This window comes from Hypomesus nipponensis, chromosome 16, assembly GCF_054491055.1.
Source record: "Hypomesus nipponensis isolate SF chromosome 16, ASM5449105v1, whole genome shotgun sequence".
Classification (NCBI taxonomy): domain Eukaryota; kingdom Metazoa; phylum Chordata; class Actinopteri; order Osmeriformes; family Osmeridae; genus Hypomesus; species Hypomesus nipponensis.
This window is the reverse complement of record NC_140376.1, coordinates 5,008,249-5,025,500: the sequence shown is the minus strand read 5'-3', so window position 1 is coordinate 5,025,500 and position 17,252 is coordinate 5,008,249. Positions and strand designations below refer to the sequence as shown.

Here is a 17,252-nt window from a genome sequence, read left to right as displayed (position 1 = left end):
ACTTGTATATATAACTAAACATTATGCTTCAGAAAATACTTGATGGCTTTAGATTGTCATACCTATATACCATACCTATATACCATTATGTTGTAGTTATTTCTTCATGATATGCTGTGCAACCCTAGACACAAGAGATTACATGTAGAAAGGATGGCATACATGATGATGTTTGTGATTAAAAATGGTGGTTATGATGATAATTATGATAATCATGATAATTTGGGGAATGCTCATTTGACACACCAGCCCTGGTGTGGCTGACTTGTTTTCAATGTTCTTAGAAAAAAAAAATCAATTTTAATGAGGCTTCTGTCTTCTTCTCAGGAAAATATACTTCTACCTCCAGTTTTACAGATGTATTTCTGCTAGGCTAAAGTTACAGTTTAGTGTGTGCACATGGGGAAGTTCTCTCTTGCTCTTTCTCTCTCTTTCTCTATCCTTTTCTCTCATTATTGGTGTGTTACAGGTTATTTGTCATGTAGCATTTTGTTTTTAACAGGTTATACTCCGGTAACAAACTGCCACAGTCTACACATAGTTTCTAAGATACAGGCACAAGTATTTTACAGTCTGTATATGTGTGTTAATTTCTAATTTTATATGACATTTTTATTTCACTAAATGGGATGTTTCTTAGAATACAAGGAAACAGTGAAGTGGAAATGTGGCATGTTGTAACGATCATTTATTAGCAAGGTGTAATGCCCCTAAAATGACTGACAACAAGCATTTTAGAATGTGAGATCTATTATTTTTAAGACTTTCTGTGGGGTGAAGAATTTGTCTTGCCTATTTACTCAGTATGTGTTTGCGTGAGTTCCTTTTTTTGAATTTAAAATAAATATAATTTTTTCCTAAAATGTAAACTGAGGTGTTAGTGCTACTCTTTCACACAACATATAAAGAACTGAACTTATTACCGCACATGGCCAATGGATGTGACTTGACTAAATACATTTTCAACATTTAGAATGTAACATTGTCCCGATAAATGTATAATCAACAACAAATAAATAGTCGAAACTCGGACAAACACTACGTTACAAATCAACTGTACACCACTCGACTCATTATACATAGCTTTGTTTGATGGCTGGCCTAAATAATTTGATTTTTCTAGTTGGGCACCCTTTTGTCAAGTCAGTGACCTCACATTGCAACGTGAGTTCGGTATCACGTTGATTCTTGAGGCTCCGCCCAGTTTTTTTAGCTACTTCACTGAACGTATCTGCCCGGTAGATTTGAAGACGAGTCGAGAAATCTGGAGACGGGTTAGCATTGGGTGAATCGAATCGGACTAGGAAACAAGAGCAGCTTAAAATACATTATTTTTCTTTAAATCAGTTATTTATGTAACTATGATCTACAACATTTAGACTGGCAAAAATGAGATTACGATCCCGAACTATTGACGACCGCCCATCATTGGCACAGTTCAACGACAACGGTCAGTGCCCCTCGACAACTCCGCCACCTCGGCGAGCTGGAAAACGGAATATAGAAAAGGTATTTGAAGATGTAGTAGTAGCCTGTTGTAATCTGTGTTAGCTATGTGTTATTTTCACCCAAACCGGAAAGGCCAAACACCAGCTGTATCTGGTTAGTTATGCAAACATGGAAGCAATGGAACATATTAGCTAGCCTAGCTACGTTAGCCAGCTTTGCTAAAAACAATGGAGACCACGCATGCGCTCATCGAAATGATGACGTAGATAAGCAACAAGGCCGAGGATGTTTTGAGAGACGAACAGGTTTAATTAAACTATTTAAAAAAAAAAGTGTTTAATTCAAATTCTGTATATAGGATGAGGAGACACTTGAACAAGAGTACCACTCGCCCTCCTCTTACGAAGACACCACCACAAGACGCCCCCCTGTTGCACAGGGTCGTGGAAGGAAAAGGCCGGCTGTATTTGCTGACAGAGAAGGTACAGTTATTTTTAAAGTGTCTTAAGCCTGGAAGAGTTATACCAAAACATGCTCTTCCTGCTGCTGTACATTGGCTGAATTGTAACTTATGCCCCTCAGACCTTGTCTTCAAGACTCCTGTCAGGGTGCAACATCACAGGGTCTTATCAGAGATAGACCACCCCTCTCCTCAGAATTCTGCAGTGCGGAATATCTACACACCTATCGTTCGTTTTCTCACACCTACCAAAGAAAGTAAGTAAACAATCCCTTCCAGGTTTGCGTGCAAATGTTTTCAAAGATGGTTGCTTTAAAGCTCCTTGCTTTGATAAAAAAAAAAAAAAAACATAGCCAACAAATAATGGAGGGACTGTTCCAGCCCCGCTGTTAGACAATGAGGCAGTGGCAGCTGGCAGCACATTCATTTTTGTATTCCACAGTTAACCATCCTCCATAGAGGTTATTGTCCGTTTGTGAGGCAATACGAATTAGGTCAGCGGTGCATGAGTGTGTGCAGTGATACCACAGTACTGTCTTATTCTAAGACTTGTGTCACTCTCTGTTCAGACTCAAGGAGTCCCCGCAGTGGGGATGTGCTCATGAGTCCAGAACAATGCGTGTTTGGTTTCGGCTCCATCAGCCTCCTTGAAGGAGAGGAGGACAACGAAGATGCTTTCAGCCCGTGAGTTTTGCTCCCATTATTCTTCCGGTCTTTAAGTAAAGTACATTTATACCGAAGGCTGCACCTCATTCCAGTTGTGTTGCAATTGGATATCTTGTCAAATCACATTTATTTGTATAGCCCTTTTTACACGCAAGCATGTCACAGAGGGCTTCACATACGCCCATGGAACTGCCCCTCAACCAACCTAAACCCTCAAGGACCTTCTTGTTGATCTGAAATACTTTCTGGACGGATCAGGTTTTAGTACAGGTTGTGTTTGTAGCTTTGATCGTGTCCACTTACTCCCCTCAAAGTGTCAGTCAGAGCCCTTGTATTATGGTCGTTTTCAGTTTCGCCTTCATCAAGAACATTCCATCCCGGTCCCAGCAATCCAAACCCTGCGTCCGAGACATTCCACCCAAGACGAGGAGCACGCCGCAAGCTACGCTGGTTCTAGACCTGGTATATGTTTTTGTTATTAGACTGTTAGTACGTAGTTGACCTGCAAAAGGTCAATCGATCAAAGGGTGGGTCAGATGGCTGAGCGTTTTTCGATTTGATTGAGAATCAACTCGCAGTGCAAAATGTGTCGAGCATGTACCACTGAATTGTGTTGATTTTACACGGATTACTTCAGTACATGTTGAAATCAAACAGTGATAACTAAATTAACAAGTACATAGATACATATGAATGAATTGCTGAGTCTTTTTGTACAGGCTGTTGGGATGGTGAATTCTGAGTTATTTCTTAGAGTCCGTCCTGTGGCCTTAGTCCTAGTTGGTGGAACGAGGTCATGCAGAGAAGTTAGGGAATCGGACTGTTAATCAGAAGGTTGCCGGTTTGATTCCCGGCCGTGTCAATGACGTTGTGTCCTTGGGCAAGGCACTTCACCCCACTTGCCTCGGGAAGATGTCCCTGTACTTTACTGTAAGTCGCTCTGGATAAGAGCGTCTGCTAAATGTGAATGGTTCTTAACTAAGAAGGACTTAAGTTGCATTTGTTTATTTTGCAGGTTAACAAAACACTACCTTGCATTGGTACTTTGCAGTGCACGGGTTAGGTATTTTGGGGGTTCTGTGATGTCATGTCATGTGATCTTTGTGTTCTTTTGTAGGATGAGACTCTCATGTACAGCTCACTCAGTGTCATAGAGGAAGCAGAATACACCTTCTGCACAGCCTTCCAGGACCACGAGTACAAGGCAAGTAGGACGAATGTCTTAATCCACAACGGCAGTGTTTGGTCTGTTTCCAGCAATCCCCGTGAGGGAATGTGGAGGTGCGTGTTGAGGAGGAATATGTATACATTTTATTTCAGGTCTATGTGATTCTACGACCGTATGTGAAGGACTTTCTGCAAGCCATGTCAAAAGTATTTGAGGTAGGCCTCAAATTTCTTTCAAGTTCTCTTCAAAAGGCTGTATCAACATTTATAGGGTGTTGTCGTCAACTTTAAATGTCTACTCTTGTCCCTAGATGTTTGTTTACACATCAGCAAAGAAAGAATACGCAGAAAAGATACTGGACATTTTGGACCCGCGGCGAAAATTGTTTCGGTATGACTCTAATATTTTCATACATTCTCTAAAGAAAGGCTTTTGTATAATGTAGTTATCTAGATCAGACCCTGTTGGATACATTCAGTGAAAATGGTATTTCCCATTTGCTACATTGCTGACAGTTTTGTTGGCGTTTTGTTTTGGACTGCACACCCATCTTTTTAATGACGCTAATTTCTTTACCTTCTTTAGACATAGACTTTATCAAGTGGACTGTACCTGTGTCCTTGGACACTACGTGAAGGACCTGGGAGTGCTTCAGAGGGACCTGGCTAAAACCGTTGTGTTGGACAATGCTCCACACACTTACCCCTATCATGTAAGTTCATAGGTGATATTACATATCGTGAACCGTTTAACTCTCAATATTGACTTAACCGTCTTGTTTTGTAGCTGATGAACATGATTCCCATCAAGAGTTGGTCTGGGGACAAGGAGGATAAAGAACTGCAAAAGCTTATCCCATACCTGGAGAGACTGTCAGGCGCTGTAAGTTGTTAAAAAATATAGATCTTTGACTTTCTGTGGATGCTAAGAGTCAGTCACTACAGTCTTCTCTTCAATTAGTTGCTAGTTAAGTGCTCTTATCTGTGTTTTATAGGATGATTTCCGGGCAGTTCTGAAGAGGAGAACTGACCACTTTCACAGGCTGCTCTCTGAAGACTAAGAGGCTTTCATTGCCATCCTCTTTTTAAACTTTTTCAAGATACACCGTGATGTATATGAATATTTCACACTTGGCATAAGAGAAATCCGAGAATCATTTCAACTAGCTGTTGCTATTGTTACACTATCTTGATATTATTTTTCACAGTACACAACCCGCTTCAACCTACAATCTTCTGCTTAATATATATATACAGGATCCTTCAGTGTTGTGGTGTCTGTCAGTGGTCAACCCTAACCTTCCAGCATGCTCCCTTCCGTGGAAGTGAATGTAGGTGCTGTAAAAAAGACTAAAATGTCTTAAATACACAATCCCTGTAATTTCAGAAATTTGCTGTCCAAAATTATTTGTATATTTTGTTTTTAGAGGAAAATGAAATGTTGTTTGAAAGTTACAACGTTTATGTAAATAAATAACGCAACAATTACTTAGTTTTTTTCCTGTATGTTGTCATTTTGATACGTTTAATGATAATGACTACACTGCGTTAAATTACTTATTTGGTATAAGAAGCTTTTTGCATGTTTAACAAGCAGCGCAATGAACCCCCCTCCCCCTCTAAGGCGAACCTCCCACCAAATGTAGTCTACAGTGAAATTCTATCCTCCTCAATTCAGTTTCTCTCGCATGTGGTACGAGCACAAAGAGTGGCATTGTAGGACTCCCATCATCTTTTACCAATCTTAAGCTCCTTTAAACCTAAAATGTGAAGCTTTTAGCAAGGCACGTATTGTCGATATAGTTGTGATTGATTTTTAACACGTTTCCGATTACCTGGCTGACTTTACTTGCCGAACGGGAGTTGGTATGCAACTTGATGAAACTGCCAATACACGTTTTAATAACAATAGCACAATAATAATCTGAATGTGCAACATACAAGCACACATAATTATATAGATTTATAAGAAGAACGTTTGAAAATGTCTTGAGCTGTCACTTACAAGTTATACATGTCTTAATGAGACGGCTACATTTAACAGCACAGTCCCAACCCCCCATTGTATCCGTCTCGGATTTATTTTCTCCATATGGTCTGTTTGACATGGTACCCAGAAAGTGTGGGCGGAGGCTAAAGCATAGTATTTTGTCCGTCTTGAAATTTGATTCAGAAGTTCAGAATACTGGAAGACAAAAGTGAGGGAAACCTAAACCGCATTGAGGAATTTTCATCAAAAAGTGTACCTCGTCAATCGTGCATCCTGCGAAAACGGTAAATTCATTTAGTGTCTTGTTTCTCGAATTCTGAAGCCTAATATGAGGTGATAGTTTTACATATATAGGCTATTAGTAGTGTGGAACTTTAGTCTGATGATCGCGGCTCTTTATCTAACAAATAATGAGCTGAATAGTCAACACTCGACTTGCGTCATTAAAATAAAACTAATTTGTATCTCCATCAACATCAATTGTTTCACTGATAAACAAAACAAAGTAGTCTCATGGAAATTTGGGATAAGGTAAGGCCTTTGAAATAAATCATTTGTAGAATTTGTAATTAGCATATAAACGTATCGATAAAAAACTATGGACTAGATTGAACTCTTTGGCACATCGTTTTAAAACCCATCACGGGTCCAACACCATGGAAACATCAGGTCCGTCTTTATTATGGGGAAACGCATAAACGGTTGCCCTACGAGCGCAGGGTATTGAAGACCAGTCAGCGCAATTTTAATAGATGCTTGCGATTGATACTTTTTCTCTTTGCTTTGGATAATGTACCTTTCTTGTTCGTATTTTGTTCAGAATTGCGTGAGTGTAAAATCAGACAACGAGCCGCCCGCCACGATTGGCGGTGCCCCAAGGGCAAACTCCAAATTGAATCCCCAGATGTTCATATCCCCAGTCTAGCTCGAAGGGGGTATATACAGGCATGGCAAAATCTAACATACCCAATTGAACAGGTTCCTCATTGTTTAGACACCAAACTGATTTGGTCATACTGTAAATTACGTTATTCATTTTCACTGTAGGTTTTGCGACAATGACAACCACAGGGCGTCAAGCCAACAACCCCCAAGATGTGAAGGAGATCGACATGGTGAAGGAGTCCATTAGTGACATCATTAATCAACTCCAGGACATTGACCCAGCCCGGTTGTCATTCTCCCCATTTCTCGATCTGGACACCCAGATATCCTTGGCACCGGTGTCAGACAGTCCAGAGTCTTCAGTAGAGGAGCTTCGCTCCTCCTCACACTCATTCACAGGATCCCAGCATTCGCTGGTTCCTCTACCAGCAGGTAAACACTGTTTTCCTAAGTATTGATTGATTTTTAATTTGAGTGTTTAATGCTGAGCATGGACCAGATAACCTTATTCATGGCCGATGGATAGATTTTCTTGCACTAGTTGTAGGTAAGTTTTTCAAATAGAGTTGACTAAACATAATATTAGAAAAAAGCGACTAGTGAATTTGTGTGTTCATGAGTTGGAGAGATATTTGCTGCTTTGAATATTCCATTTGAATAATATTTGAATATGACTTGTTTTGATCAGATCCCTGTCACCAGGCTGGGCCTAGCGAGTCCCTCGCTAAAGAACAACTAGATGAGGGGGATGAGGGAGCACTGGAAGGAACTATTTCCAGTCCGATTGCTGCAGCGCACACTTTGGAAGACACTGTGGAAAATTGCATCAGTACGCCAAATCCAGCCTGCTCGAGAGACATTCCCAATGGAACAGATACACTGAGATGGAGTCCTGAATCCAACAATCTAGATTCCACTGTAGATGAAGGTCACCCATTGATCGACTTGCCACCGGAGAGCATTGAGATGACCATGTGGAGTTCAGACGGGCAGGGAACATGCGAGACTGCTCCCCTCGAGGTCTCAGACAGGGGACGATGTTGCTGCAGTTGCTGTAGATGTTGCCAAAGCGGACGAGCTCCTGCTCTGTGCTCTGTGCTGGCCTCCCTCCTGTCTGCGGCAGGGATTCTCTATGCACTCTATTTCTATGTTCCCATTGAAGTCCCTGACTGCCCTGACATGCTCAGTCGCCTGGTGTTCACACTTGGCTGCTGTGCTGTTGCTGCTATTCCAGTCTTGTTGGGTATGTCTTGGTTATTATGTTTTGGACAGACTTGAAACCCTTGAAGCCTAAACCCTGTCTGACTGATGATTTTGTGAGAGGCTCTCTTTAATGCAGAGTTAAGAAAGAGAAATTGCAGGCTGTCTGCCCCTCCTGTCTTGGAATTTGTCTACATCCAAGTCTAAAGTCTTGTTTTTAATCGTCTACTTTCTAAACCTCAAGGCAATACCAATCTATCCAGGACTCAAGGGAGGAGCATAATTTCCTCTTCTTATATATAGCTTAAAAGGGTATGAAGAATAGTAAAAAAAAAAAAAAACCTTCAGTTCTCAAATCTCCAGGGACGTGTCCTAATAGTTAGTTTTCTTTCTGGGGAAGCATATCCAGTCATCCACCTTCAGGTTATCATGAAAAGACGGAGACAAGGAAAAGATTGTGTTATGAATTATTTGTAAATGATCCCCATTGAATAGCTGAAGCTTTACAGAAACAGGATGCTAAAGAACCATGCTGGCAGGCTGAATCACAATAATGCAGACCTCAGTGTTTATTTGTGGCCAAAGAGCACCGTTTCAGCTGCTGCTAACCCAGCCCTGCCTTTCCCTTCCTTGTCTAGGGATGCTGATGGGTGCTATGTGCCGATTCTGTACTGGGTCCTTGGGTTCTGTGGAAACACTTCCCAGACGACTGGCAGTTCAGCAGCTGTTTGTCACCACATCCACAGAGCAATTGTCTCTTTACATTCTCAATCTTGTTGTTCTGGCCACTCTCCTTCCCCAAGACCAGCTGAGGGTGGTGCCCGTGTTGGCTGCCATGTTTATTCTGGGAAGGTAAGTCTCCTAAACTGTCAATGTGACGCGAGTGAGTGTTAAGATGAACAAATGTCATGACGATATGGTATGGTACAACACTAAAATACATGTTCCCTCTCTTTTCCTCGTAGGCTACTCTACTGGTTTTCCCTTCATGTGTGTAGCTCCTGGCGAGCTTTTGGATCAGGGTTTACTGTTTTTCCTCTTCTTGCCATGGTGGCTTTTAATCTGTACTGTCTGTGCGACTTGGGCCTCAGAGAGCTGCTTTTGGGGTCAGAGGACAAGCTCTTTAATCAGACGACCCCTTCTTCCTGGCCGCTGGAGATGATGCAAGGTGGCAAACTGGAGAGTGGCGTACCCACAGATACAGACGTCCTGGACACTTAGTGAGGAGTAGAACAACGTCCCTTTTTCTTTCAAGAAAAAGCGTCTTCCAGAAATAGCCCATTCCTGTGGTCTGGGGTTCAGCAGAGCTACACAGAATGCCACTAACCTCTAAGACTGTGAAGGCTTAACTTGTATTTTGCTCCCATATACAGATCTTTTTTTATGTGGATTTATGCTTATTATCTGAAATGCAAGCCGTTTTCCATCTACATTTGGAGGAAGTTTTTGGACAATGCTTTAGAAAAAGAAATCTGTCAATTGAAGCTATTCCAGTGCCTATTTAATGTTTTGGGAAGTAATTTGACAAAAAAAAAAGCTAAATTTAGAAATGGATGAATATCGTTCCAAATGATTTCATACACAACCACCGAATGCCTCATTGGTAAATTATACGGTTTATAAATGATACTGAAGAATAAAAGCAATTTTTATGGTAAACAAAAACTTTGCAGCACTTTTCTAATTGATACAAATGTATTTGGCAGGCCACAGCAGTAATTGGTCACGTTCCTCATATAGTGGCAATGCAGGTGGGTGAGGGGAATCGACTGCTTCCTGTCTGCTCTTCGGACACACTCAGCACTACCATCTCCTCCCCTCTCCTTGCCTCCTCTTCATTGCTGGTCCTGCTCGCCTGATTTATGGATGCATCACCAAATAAGAAGACTCTGTTCACTACCGATGTTATGATCAACATGACGGTCAGGACCACCACCGGCCCACCAATGAAGATGCCAAGCACCGCCGCAGTCCGGTCCATGCTGACGGTCATGTTACGCCGTTGGCTCCAAGGGTAGACAGGGGGGTTACAGATACCAAGGCGGGGATCGAAGGTAGAGTATGGAGGGCATTCCAGGCAATCTGTGTTCCACTTGCCGAAGCAGGTGTGGCAGCTTCTGTGGCAGGGTAAGCACCTGTGGGTGCCATTTCCGTCCGACTCATAGTAATGAGGTGGGCAGGCAACCAGGCAGACACTCTCAAACACAATCAGTGGATGAACACACTCTGAAACAGAGGTTACAGGAGGTACACACATTCTGAAACTAAACTACATGATTTTTTACCTCTATTTGGTTCAAAACATTGAATTATATCAGGTTTCATCTGATAAAATATTCCTCTGATACAATCTTCCTCTGGTTGTTTTAGCAGTTAAATGCATTTAATATATGCGCATTAAAATACAGTTTAAATTTGCACGCTGTTTTTTTAAGGATATTTTTGCGGTAAGTTATCCTCCAAAGTCATTAACAGTACTACATCAGCACACCTGCACAGCTGCCATCAGTGTCCTTCACTGCACACTCCTGGACCATGGTCCTCTGCATGCGAAGTCCTACCATGCGCTCAGCTGATCCATACAACTCCAGTTGGAATTTCAACAAGCGTCCTGTTAATAAGGATACAAATACTTTCAAAGGAACAGAATGCAGTTGAAAGCAAACTGAAAATTAGGTTTCAATCAGATGCAAATGAGAGGCCAGTATTTATACTTCAGCTAACGATAACTTGAACTTCTAATACACATCCACCGTAAACCTGTCTAACAACCTTCTGTTTCCAACAATAACAACTACATACGTATCAATTAGGCCTTTTTTAGACAAGGCTGATCGATGTGCATGTCTTTTGCACAACTTCAGCTGAACTCAGCTTTTCCTCTGTGACCTTGCGCAATCTACTGTACCGTGGTCAAATAAATCTCCATTGTTTTTTATCTGCAGTATCCAGTGTCCTGATGGATTCTCATCCCAGCAGTGTGTGCTGGTGAAAGCCCAGTCAGAGAATCCTGCACAGGAGCTGTCATAAGGCCTGCATTTGAACATCAGAAAAGGTACCCAAGCAAAACGGTTCACCTATTAATCTACACATAATAATACATGTTGTTTGTTGTTGATGTTCGTCAATAGTGTACCTGATAGTGAGGAGGTTGGAGGTAGTTCCCATAGGGCTGGTAAGGGTTATGGAGAGGTCACCACGTCTGGCTGAGGTCAGGGTCAGTCGGGCCTGCAGGTGTTCTAAAGATCGAATCCAGTTCTTGGTACCGTAACAAGCTGTCTCATTCCACTTCCACGTCAGCTCCTTGCGCAGCTCACTATTGTAAAGAAGTGAAATTTGACTCAACGGTAATGGAAATCTCCATGAAAATATGACTAATTTTGTCAAAACAAAAAACATGAAGGAACTGAAAGTGACTGCAGCTTTTCAATAGCAAGCTGAACGAACAAGCTCATTTTCCTTACTGAGGTGTGGTGATGACATCAACACTACACTTCCTCTGAAGCTGGACTGCTTTCCATTTCCTGGCCAAATTGACCATCTTGCCTGCATCAAGCAGCCCAAATCCATAGTAGTGGCTGACTACAACAGAGTTAAGTGGTGATTTCCAGTGAAAATATCACTAACTCATATCTCCTTCACAGCTGGGGTGGTTCCCATTATACTGATACAGCACTTTGAAGTTCAATACATATTCAAATGTATCGACTTAATCTGCTGCTTTGTGTCTCACCAACTCTACCAGCTCCATTGGTCTTCCAGTCACTTGTTTTAAGCTCTGCTGGTCGAGAAGCTCTCACTACCAGGTGCTGAACATCGCGCCAGGTCAGAGTGGGGCTGAGGGCAAAAAAGTATTATATTTCCATGTTGATTCAAGGCCTCAGACAAAAACAAGTAATTAAATGATGGATGGTGGTGGGGGGGGGGGGGGGGGGGGGGGGGCTACTTTGCTTCCAGAGCCAAAGCAATGATCCCAGACGCCAGAGCAGCGGAGGCAGAGGTCCCGGTGAGGTCAGAGGTACAGGTGTGGTGCAGGTTTGTGGTGACGATTCTGCGGTGGTGAAAGCTGCCGCCGCTGTAGGTGGTCGTTAGGATGGCGGAGCAGGGTTCGCTGTAGAATGGCACGGTGCCTCTCTCTGTAGTGCTACCAACTGATATTGTGTACATGCTGTTGGCGTAACCGTCACAATTACAGTTGTCAAAGTTGCTTCCTCCGTTGCCTGAGGCCCAGACATAGATGGAACCCAAGCCCCCACGTCCCTGTGAAATATTAAAGGTGTTACTACACCTGGAGCTCAGTGTCACTCTTAAGCTAAATAACACAATATAGTTACAAACTACTACTACAACCTACAGAGGTAAAAGTAGAACATAAATCATACTTGGCTTATGCCTCTAATAAAAGCTTCTTGCGTCAACGGACTTGGCCCTTCCACATTCTGGCCCCGGTCGTCAGGGCCCCAGCTGGCGCTGTAGATGTCAATGTGTTGCTGGTTCCAGTTCAATGACCTGGTCTCTATCAAGTCAGTGACCAATCCATCCAGCATCCTGACAGCTGGACAAAACGAAGCATGAGCCGTGTTGAAGTAAGATTAAGACAGAACAGATTACCGGATAAGAGTAATTTAATGCTTGGTATATTTGCCTCCTATTTTTGCTTGGTAGGCCACTCCAACTCCACAGACACTGTTATTTGCCATAGCAGCCACAACTCCTGCGCACTGTGTTCCATGACTAGCGGTGAAAATAACAAGGTTTATTTGAGATAACACCACACAATGTTGATATACTGCTGTGTGTCATAAACAATGATGTTAGTGTGTACCTTTTTGTCTTGGACTTGGAGTAGTGAGCGTCTGGATACGGGTCATTATCATTCATATCATAACTAGCCTGCGGATCCTGTGGGTAAGTACACAAGATTAGAACTGTAACTGTCTTTCATTCTCATTTCATGTGCTAAATAAATACTATAATCAATTCAAATGTATTTGTATAGCCCTTTTTACACACACGCAAGTCACAGAGGGCTTCACATACGCCCATAGAACTGCCCCGCAACCGACCTAAACCTTCAATAATAATATAATAATAATAATGTGATCACTTCCTGAGTTTATGGAAAGGTTACGGTCAAAGTATGTCCATATTGGCCATTAAACTCGCAAGTAACTTACATAATTTCCAGCAAGGTCTGGGTGGCTTGTCTCCAGGCCATCGTCTAATATAGACACCACCACACCTCTACCTGTGTAGCCCTGAGCCCAGGCAGCCAACACATTCTGATTGTAGGCCTCACTCTGGAAATGGGATGTTTTCACCCCAGACAAAACATCAGAGAACATATGAATACATTGTATAGCTCTATAGACAACGTAAATACATATATATATTTATATATTTATAATAGCCTTTTTGAAATATACCAAGTACCACTGTTGACTGAAATAGGCATCCGTTGGTGGAATTATATTTCTGCTCACTCGAATCTTTCCATATTGTTGGGAATACCAAAGCACCTGATAAAGCAAACTTTATCAACATGTATAGCCTTCGTACATTTCATTTTATTTTCCGTAGTTGTAAAAAACAATTCACCGTTGGATCTCTGTCCAGGCGCAGATTCAAATGATTTTCATGCAAAGACTTTCTTGCCACTTGGTCAAAGTTTTTTTTTACCATATGGTAAAAGTTGCCATCTGGAAATATCTTTGTTCAAATGGAAAATAAAGACAATTACTCGCATTAACCTATTTAACAACGGGATGCAAGTAATCTGGCTAGCTGTTGCTCACCTTTCCCAAATTTAGGAAACCATATTTCTTAGCAACATTGTCGACGTTTGCAGCATCGCCACTCACAAGAAGGGCCCAACTCTTGGTGAAGATAACCCCGGCGACACAGGGACAACACAAAGTACATAACGCTATTAAAACAATATACTTCATTCTGGATACTTATTGAATTTGTGCTCTGGGATCACTGGGCAGAAGTGGATCTCGTTAATCTGGGGGTGGAAAGTCTACAAAGCAGTTTTGTCTAAATCGAGTTCAGTCATCATTCAATAGCAACGGTTGGACAACACGCGCTCAAACCGGGCAAAATATTCCCGACAACACTACGTATTGCCAATGCCTCTCCGACACCACACACACAAAATGTAATTATTGTAATTACCCATAATATGATATAATGCAATATATCATGACATTTCATGTATCTGCTGTTACCCCGGTGAAGTATAGTTATTCACGTAACGCTATGTGAAGTTTAACAGCGCTCCAAGTGGATGACTTTGTGTTCACACCGGTCTGAAGTATTTTCATAACTAGAAACTCAAAGATGGCGGCGCTGGTTGGTAAGACATGTTTTGGCTCAAATGTAAAGCTTTTTATTTCAATGTATTATTAAGTATGTTTGACTTTCGACACCATTGCCATATACATTACAGCCACGAGTGTCGTATTTGATTTACTGATAGTCTTTGTTATTTGCTTTGCCTTATTTTATAGTTTGCGCTCACTGACCTTGCTAGCTCAACAACGTTAGCCGTGCCAGCCAGTTAGCTTTGTTAGCTAAGCACCTATCATCAGTGAGCTGGTCAGACACAATTAGGAGATAGACATCTTGCTACTACTACAGGACAGGAAAGTGCCTGGTTGTGTAACGATTCAGAAAGATATATATTTAGCTACCTATACCCAACTATGACATCAGTGTTTCTTGTTCGGCTAAGTAATATAATGAAGTCTAGTGCTAGCAGCCAACAAACTGCTATGTTACCATTTCGTATTTAAGGCAGGACATTGAAAATATTTTTTTTGTCATTTTAAGATTCCATTGTAGCTTGTTATGCAAGGTGTGTTCATGAAAACTGAGTTTAACGCTATTTACATTTGAGTCTGTTTAATTAATTTGTTTATCCCTTCAGCTGCAGGTCCTCGTCTTGCCGCGTTTGGTTCCTTTTCAACAAGGTAAGATTAAGAATACTTTAGTCACCTAATCTTTCCTAGCGAGCTATTAATAATTTCCGCTTTTAAACAAGGAGTTTACATCATATGGCTCAGATTTGGCCTGCAAATGACAATACATGTATAACTGGCTCTCAAAGTATACTTTTAAGTATCCTTAACCCAGAGTCTTAATCAAACCGTTTTCTTCCTCTCATAACCCAACCTGACCAACATTTTCTACACCACAGACCCATTTCGTTATTCACCGCTCCACAGAGGTGTCTACATCGCTTTACCAAGAATGAGAATGCCAACAGGTAAGAGTGCTCCTGTCATTTCTCAATGTACAGTAAAATAAGTACCATAAGCAGCTCAAAATTAGCAGGTACAGCTTTGCATTAACAAACCACTGTTCTCTTATAGTTTGGTCCCAGTCAGAGAGAAAAGCACTGCGGTTGCAGCAGCCAAACCAGCTGCGGTAGCCACCAGCAAGGGGGAATATGTCATCACAAAGCTGGATGATCTAGTGAACTGGGCACGCAGAGTGAGTTCAGTCTCCTAAGAAGTATAAGGTTTTCTAATAAACTGGGTAAAGTTGACGGTTGAAGATCAGACAAGACCCTCTTACGTTTGTTGTGGCCCAGTTCACTTCTCAGCCGTTTACGTTTGTGTGCGTTTGTGCTCTAGAGCTCCCTCTGGCCCATGACATTTGGACTCGCGTGCTGCGCGGTGGAGATGATGCACATGGCTGCTCCCCGCTACGACATGGACAGGTTTGGAGTGGTGTTCAGAGCCAGCCCTCGGCAGTCTGACGTCATGATTGTTGCTGGAACTCTGACCAACAAAATGGCTCCAGCTCTACGGAAGGTATTGGACTCTTCAAGAAATATTTTACGTTTTTTCTAATTGCTAAACTTAAAGGGGAAACAAAATCCGAGGCGTACAGAATATAGGCTTGTTTGTGCATATTTTGTTGTTGTTGTAAACCAGCAGTTATGTGAGGGCTTTGTTTGCTTTCAAAACAATAAAACCAATTATGTAGAAGGCTTTTGTTCTGTTTGAGATGGATTAGCTTTTAATCATGTTTCATTCAATGATGTTATCATGTTTCTCTCTCTAGGTTTATGACCAGATGCCTGAGCCAAGATACGTAATTTCCATGGGAAGGTAAAGTTAGCTTTAAATTTCCCAGATTAAACTCTGGGTAAAACATCATTTCTCATATAGGGATATTTGCCATGATCAAAATGTGTTCATAAGCCACTGTTTTGCAAAACATTTTGTGTGCATTTTCTTCAACTTCATTTAAATGATGTGGCTAAATCAGTCCTATTTTGTCAGTTGTATTGTGCATGTAGCAATAGTTAATTTATGTCCAATAATACTCATTTCAAGTTTTAACTTTATTGCCATTTGCAACAAGTACAGGTACACTAACAATGTCAGTGTCGTGGAAATCTAAATGTTGCTAATTGACAGCACATCTATTATTACCCTGTCTCAGCTGCGCCAATGGTGGTGGCTACTACCACTATTCCTACGCTGTGGTCCGAGGTTGTGACCGCATTGTACCAGTGGACATATACGTTCCAGGTATGTCTTGATCCTTTGAAACGGACTACACTCATTCAGTCAACTGAGGTTTTTACACTAAGAAGCAAGAGTAATGTGGTGTGAAATTCAAACCCTTAGGTTGCCCGCCCACTGCTGAGGCGCTTCTGTACGGGACTTTACAGCTGCAGAAGAAAATAAAGAGGGAGAAGAAAATGAGGATCTGGTATCGCAAGTGAAATCATGTACATGTATGACTTTGTAAATGTTGTATTTATGGGTGATCTTGTCACGCAGGGAACTAGTTGGCAATATATTTAGGAGTGACTCTTTGAGTTCAGGCTCCTCTTCAATCTAGTCTAATAAAATAAGTTTCTTGTCTGTTGTGTTTCTAATGTTTCTACTATTCCAAGAATTACACACCGATAATTGTAGTTTGACATTATTTAGTTAGGCAGTGCTAATCCTTTCACTTTCAACATATCAAGTTAAAAGGTTTAGTATGTTGAAATCCTTTTCCAATGTTTTCAGCAGTTAATACTAAAGGCCTCTAGATGGCCCTCTTGCATCAACTTGTGCACACCGTTTGACGGTACATGTACAGTTGTAGCCTACTATAAATCCCAAATGAAGTCCATAATATTACCCCTCCCTCAGGCCCAAATGACATTTATAATTCAAAGGAACTGATTATAATCAGACAGCAACACTATTGTGCATTTACTTGAGACTTTTTCCCTCAGTCTTGTTTTGTTTCATGCCTAAATTTCTGATGGGTGTTGGGAAAAAAAAAGGTCACTTGGTACACTAAAGGTTGGTGGAGGATTATTTTACATGGTGTCATTGTGAATGTGCTACTGTCAAAGTTAAATTGTTACATGGACTCCCCTACATGTGGCTGCACGCTTGTCTTTACCGATTGTTTTTATCT

General features: G+C 41.5%; 4 protein-coding genes across 8 annotated transcripts; 3 read left to right on the top strand and 1 right to left on the bottom strand.

Annotated features, from left to right (window-relative positions):
* Window positions 1-1,195: 1,195 nt before the first annotated feature.
* ctdspl3 (CTD (carboxy-terminal domain, RNA polymerase II, polypeptide A) small phosphatase like 3) lies at window positions 1,196-5,234 on the top strand. The gene is made up of 11 exons (XM_084676072.1): window positions 1,196-1,509; window positions 1,808-1,931; window positions 2,032-2,166; window positions 2,479-2,593; window positions 2,926-3,037; window positions 3,693-3,779; window positions 3,896-3,958; window positions 4,054-4,133; window positions 4,329-4,455; window positions 4,530-4,625; window positions 4,738-5,234. The coding sequence occupies exons 1-11, from the start codon at window positions 1,390-1,392 to the stop codon at window positions 4,801-4,803; spliced, it is 1,125 nt and encodes a 374-aa protein (XP_084532198.1). The 5' UTR covers window positions 1,196-1,389; the 3' UTR covers window positions 4,804-5,234.
* Window positions 5,235-5,873: 639 nt separating this feature from the next.
* LOC146254477 (uncharacterized) lies at window positions 5,874-9,317 on the top strand. Of its 2 annotated transcripts, none has more exons than XM_084675627.1 (5): window positions 5,874-6,016; window positions 6,780-7,049; window positions 7,306-7,860; window positions 8,456-8,669; window positions 8,783-9,317. In XM_084675627.1, the coding sequence occupies exons 2-5, from the start codon at window positions 6,791-6,793 to the stop codon at window positions 9,036-9,038; spliced, it is 1,284 nt and encodes a 427-aa protein (XP_084531753.1). In that variant the 5' UTR covers window positions 5,874-6,016; window positions 6,780-6,790; the 3' UTR covers window positions 9,039-9,317. The 2 variants fall into 2 exon arrangements, with proteins under 2 accessions (XP_084531753.1, XP_084531754.1); XM_084675628.1 differs by lacking the exon at window positions 5,874-6,016 and adding an exon at window positions 6,147-6,263.
* An 83-nt stretch (window positions 9,318-9,400) lies between these two features.
* Window positions 9,401-14,127, bottom strand: LOC146254476 (proprotein convertase subtilisin/kexin type 4-like). Of its 4 annotated transcripts, XM_084675623.1 has the most exons (15): window positions 13,995-14,127; window positions 13,613-13,693; window positions 13,416-13,526; window positions 13,244-13,336; window positions 12,995-13,117; window positions 12,643-12,719; window positions 12,463-12,551; window positions 12,200-12,372; window positions 11,764-12,077; window positions 11,551-11,654; window positions 11,282-11,399; window positions 10,954-11,133; window positions 10,726-10,850; window positions 10,309-10,428; window positions 9,401-10,043 (listed from the first exon to the last, which is right to left on the bottom strand). In XM_084675623.1, exons 1-15 carry the CDS (start codon window positions 14,031-14,033, stop codon window positions 9,550-9,552), a joined length of 2,241 nt encoding a protein of 746 aa, XP_084531749.1. In that variant the 5' UTR covers window positions 14,034-14,127; the 3' UTR covers window positions 9,401-9,549. The 4 variants fall into 4 exon arrangements, with proteins under 4 accessions (XP_084531749.1, XP_084531748.1, XP_084531750.1 ...); XM_084675622.1 differs by lacking the exon at window positions 13,995-14,127 and having other exon boundaries at window positions 13,613-13,882; XM_084675624.1 differs by lacking the exons at window positions 13,613-13,693; window positions 13,995-14,127 and having other exon boundaries at window positions 13,251-13,336; window positions 13,416-13,470.
* ndufs7 (NADH:ubiquinone oxidoreductase core subunit S7) lies at window positions 14,011-16,702 on the top strand. The gene is made up of 8 exons (XM_084675630.1): window positions 14,011-14,175; window positions 14,749-14,791; window positions 15,019-15,087; window positions 15,194-15,314; window positions 15,458-15,637; window positions 15,891-15,937; window positions 16,275-16,363; window positions 16,463-16,702. Exons 1-8 carry the CDS (start codon window positions 14,160-14,162, stop codon window positions 16,558-16,560), a joined length of 663 nt encoding a protein of 220 aa, XP_084531756.1. The 5' UTR covers window positions 14,011-14,159; the 3' UTR covers window positions 16,561-16,702.
* The last annotated feature ends 550 nt before the right edge of the window (window positions 16,703-17,252 follow it).

Excerpts from the sequence above, each read along its gene's own strand:
- LOC146254477 (XM_084675627.1), top strand. The coding sequence starts at position 6,791 with ATGACAACCACAGGGCGTCAAGCCAACAACCCCCAAGATGTGAAGGAG. Across the intron at positions 7,861-8,455 it reads TGCTATTCCAGTCTTGTTGG|GGATGCTGATGGGTGCTATG; the intron begins GTATGTCTTGGT and ends TTCCTTGTCTAG. Across the intron at positions 8,670-8,782 it reads GCCATGTTTATTCTGGGAAG|GCTACTCTACTGGTTTTCCC; the intron begins GTAAGTCTCCTA and ends TTTTCCTCGTAG.
- ndufs7 (XM_084675630.1), top strand. Across the intron at positions 15,315-15,457 it reads TAGTGAACTGGGCACGCAGA|AGCTCCCTCTGGCCCATGAC; the intron begins GTGAGTTCAGTC and ends TTTGTGCTCTAG. Across the intron at positions 15,938-16,274 it reads TACGTAATTTCCATGGGAAG|CTGCGCCAATGGTGGTGGCT; the intron begins GTAAAGTTAGCT and ends ACCCTGTCTCAG.
- ctdspl3 (XM_084676072.1), top strand. The coding sequence starts at position 1,390 with ATGAGATTACGATCCCGAACTATTGACGACCGCCCATCATTGGCACAG. Across the intron at positions 1,932-2,031 it reads TGTATTTGCTGACAGAGAAG|ACCTTGTCTTCAAGACTCCT; the intron begins GTACAGTTATTT and ends TATGCCCCTCAG. Across the intron at positions 4,134-4,328 it reads CCGCGGCGAAAATTGTTTCG|ACATAGACTTTATCAAGTGG; the intron begins GTATGACTCTAA and ends TACCTTCTTTAG.
- LOC146254476 (XM_084675622.1), bottom strand. The coding sequence starts at position 13,765 with ATGAAGTATATTGTTTTAATAGCGTTATGTACTTTGTGTTGTCCCTGT. Across the intron at positions 13,527-13,612 it reads GTTTCCTAAATTTGGGAAAG|ATATTTCCAGATGGCAACTT; the intron begins GTGAGCAACAGC and ends ATTTGAACAAAG. Across the intron at positions 10,044-10,308 it reads CACTGATGGCAGCTGTGCAG|AGTGTGTTCATCCACTGATT; the intron begins GTGTGCTGATGT and ends CCTCTGTTTCAG.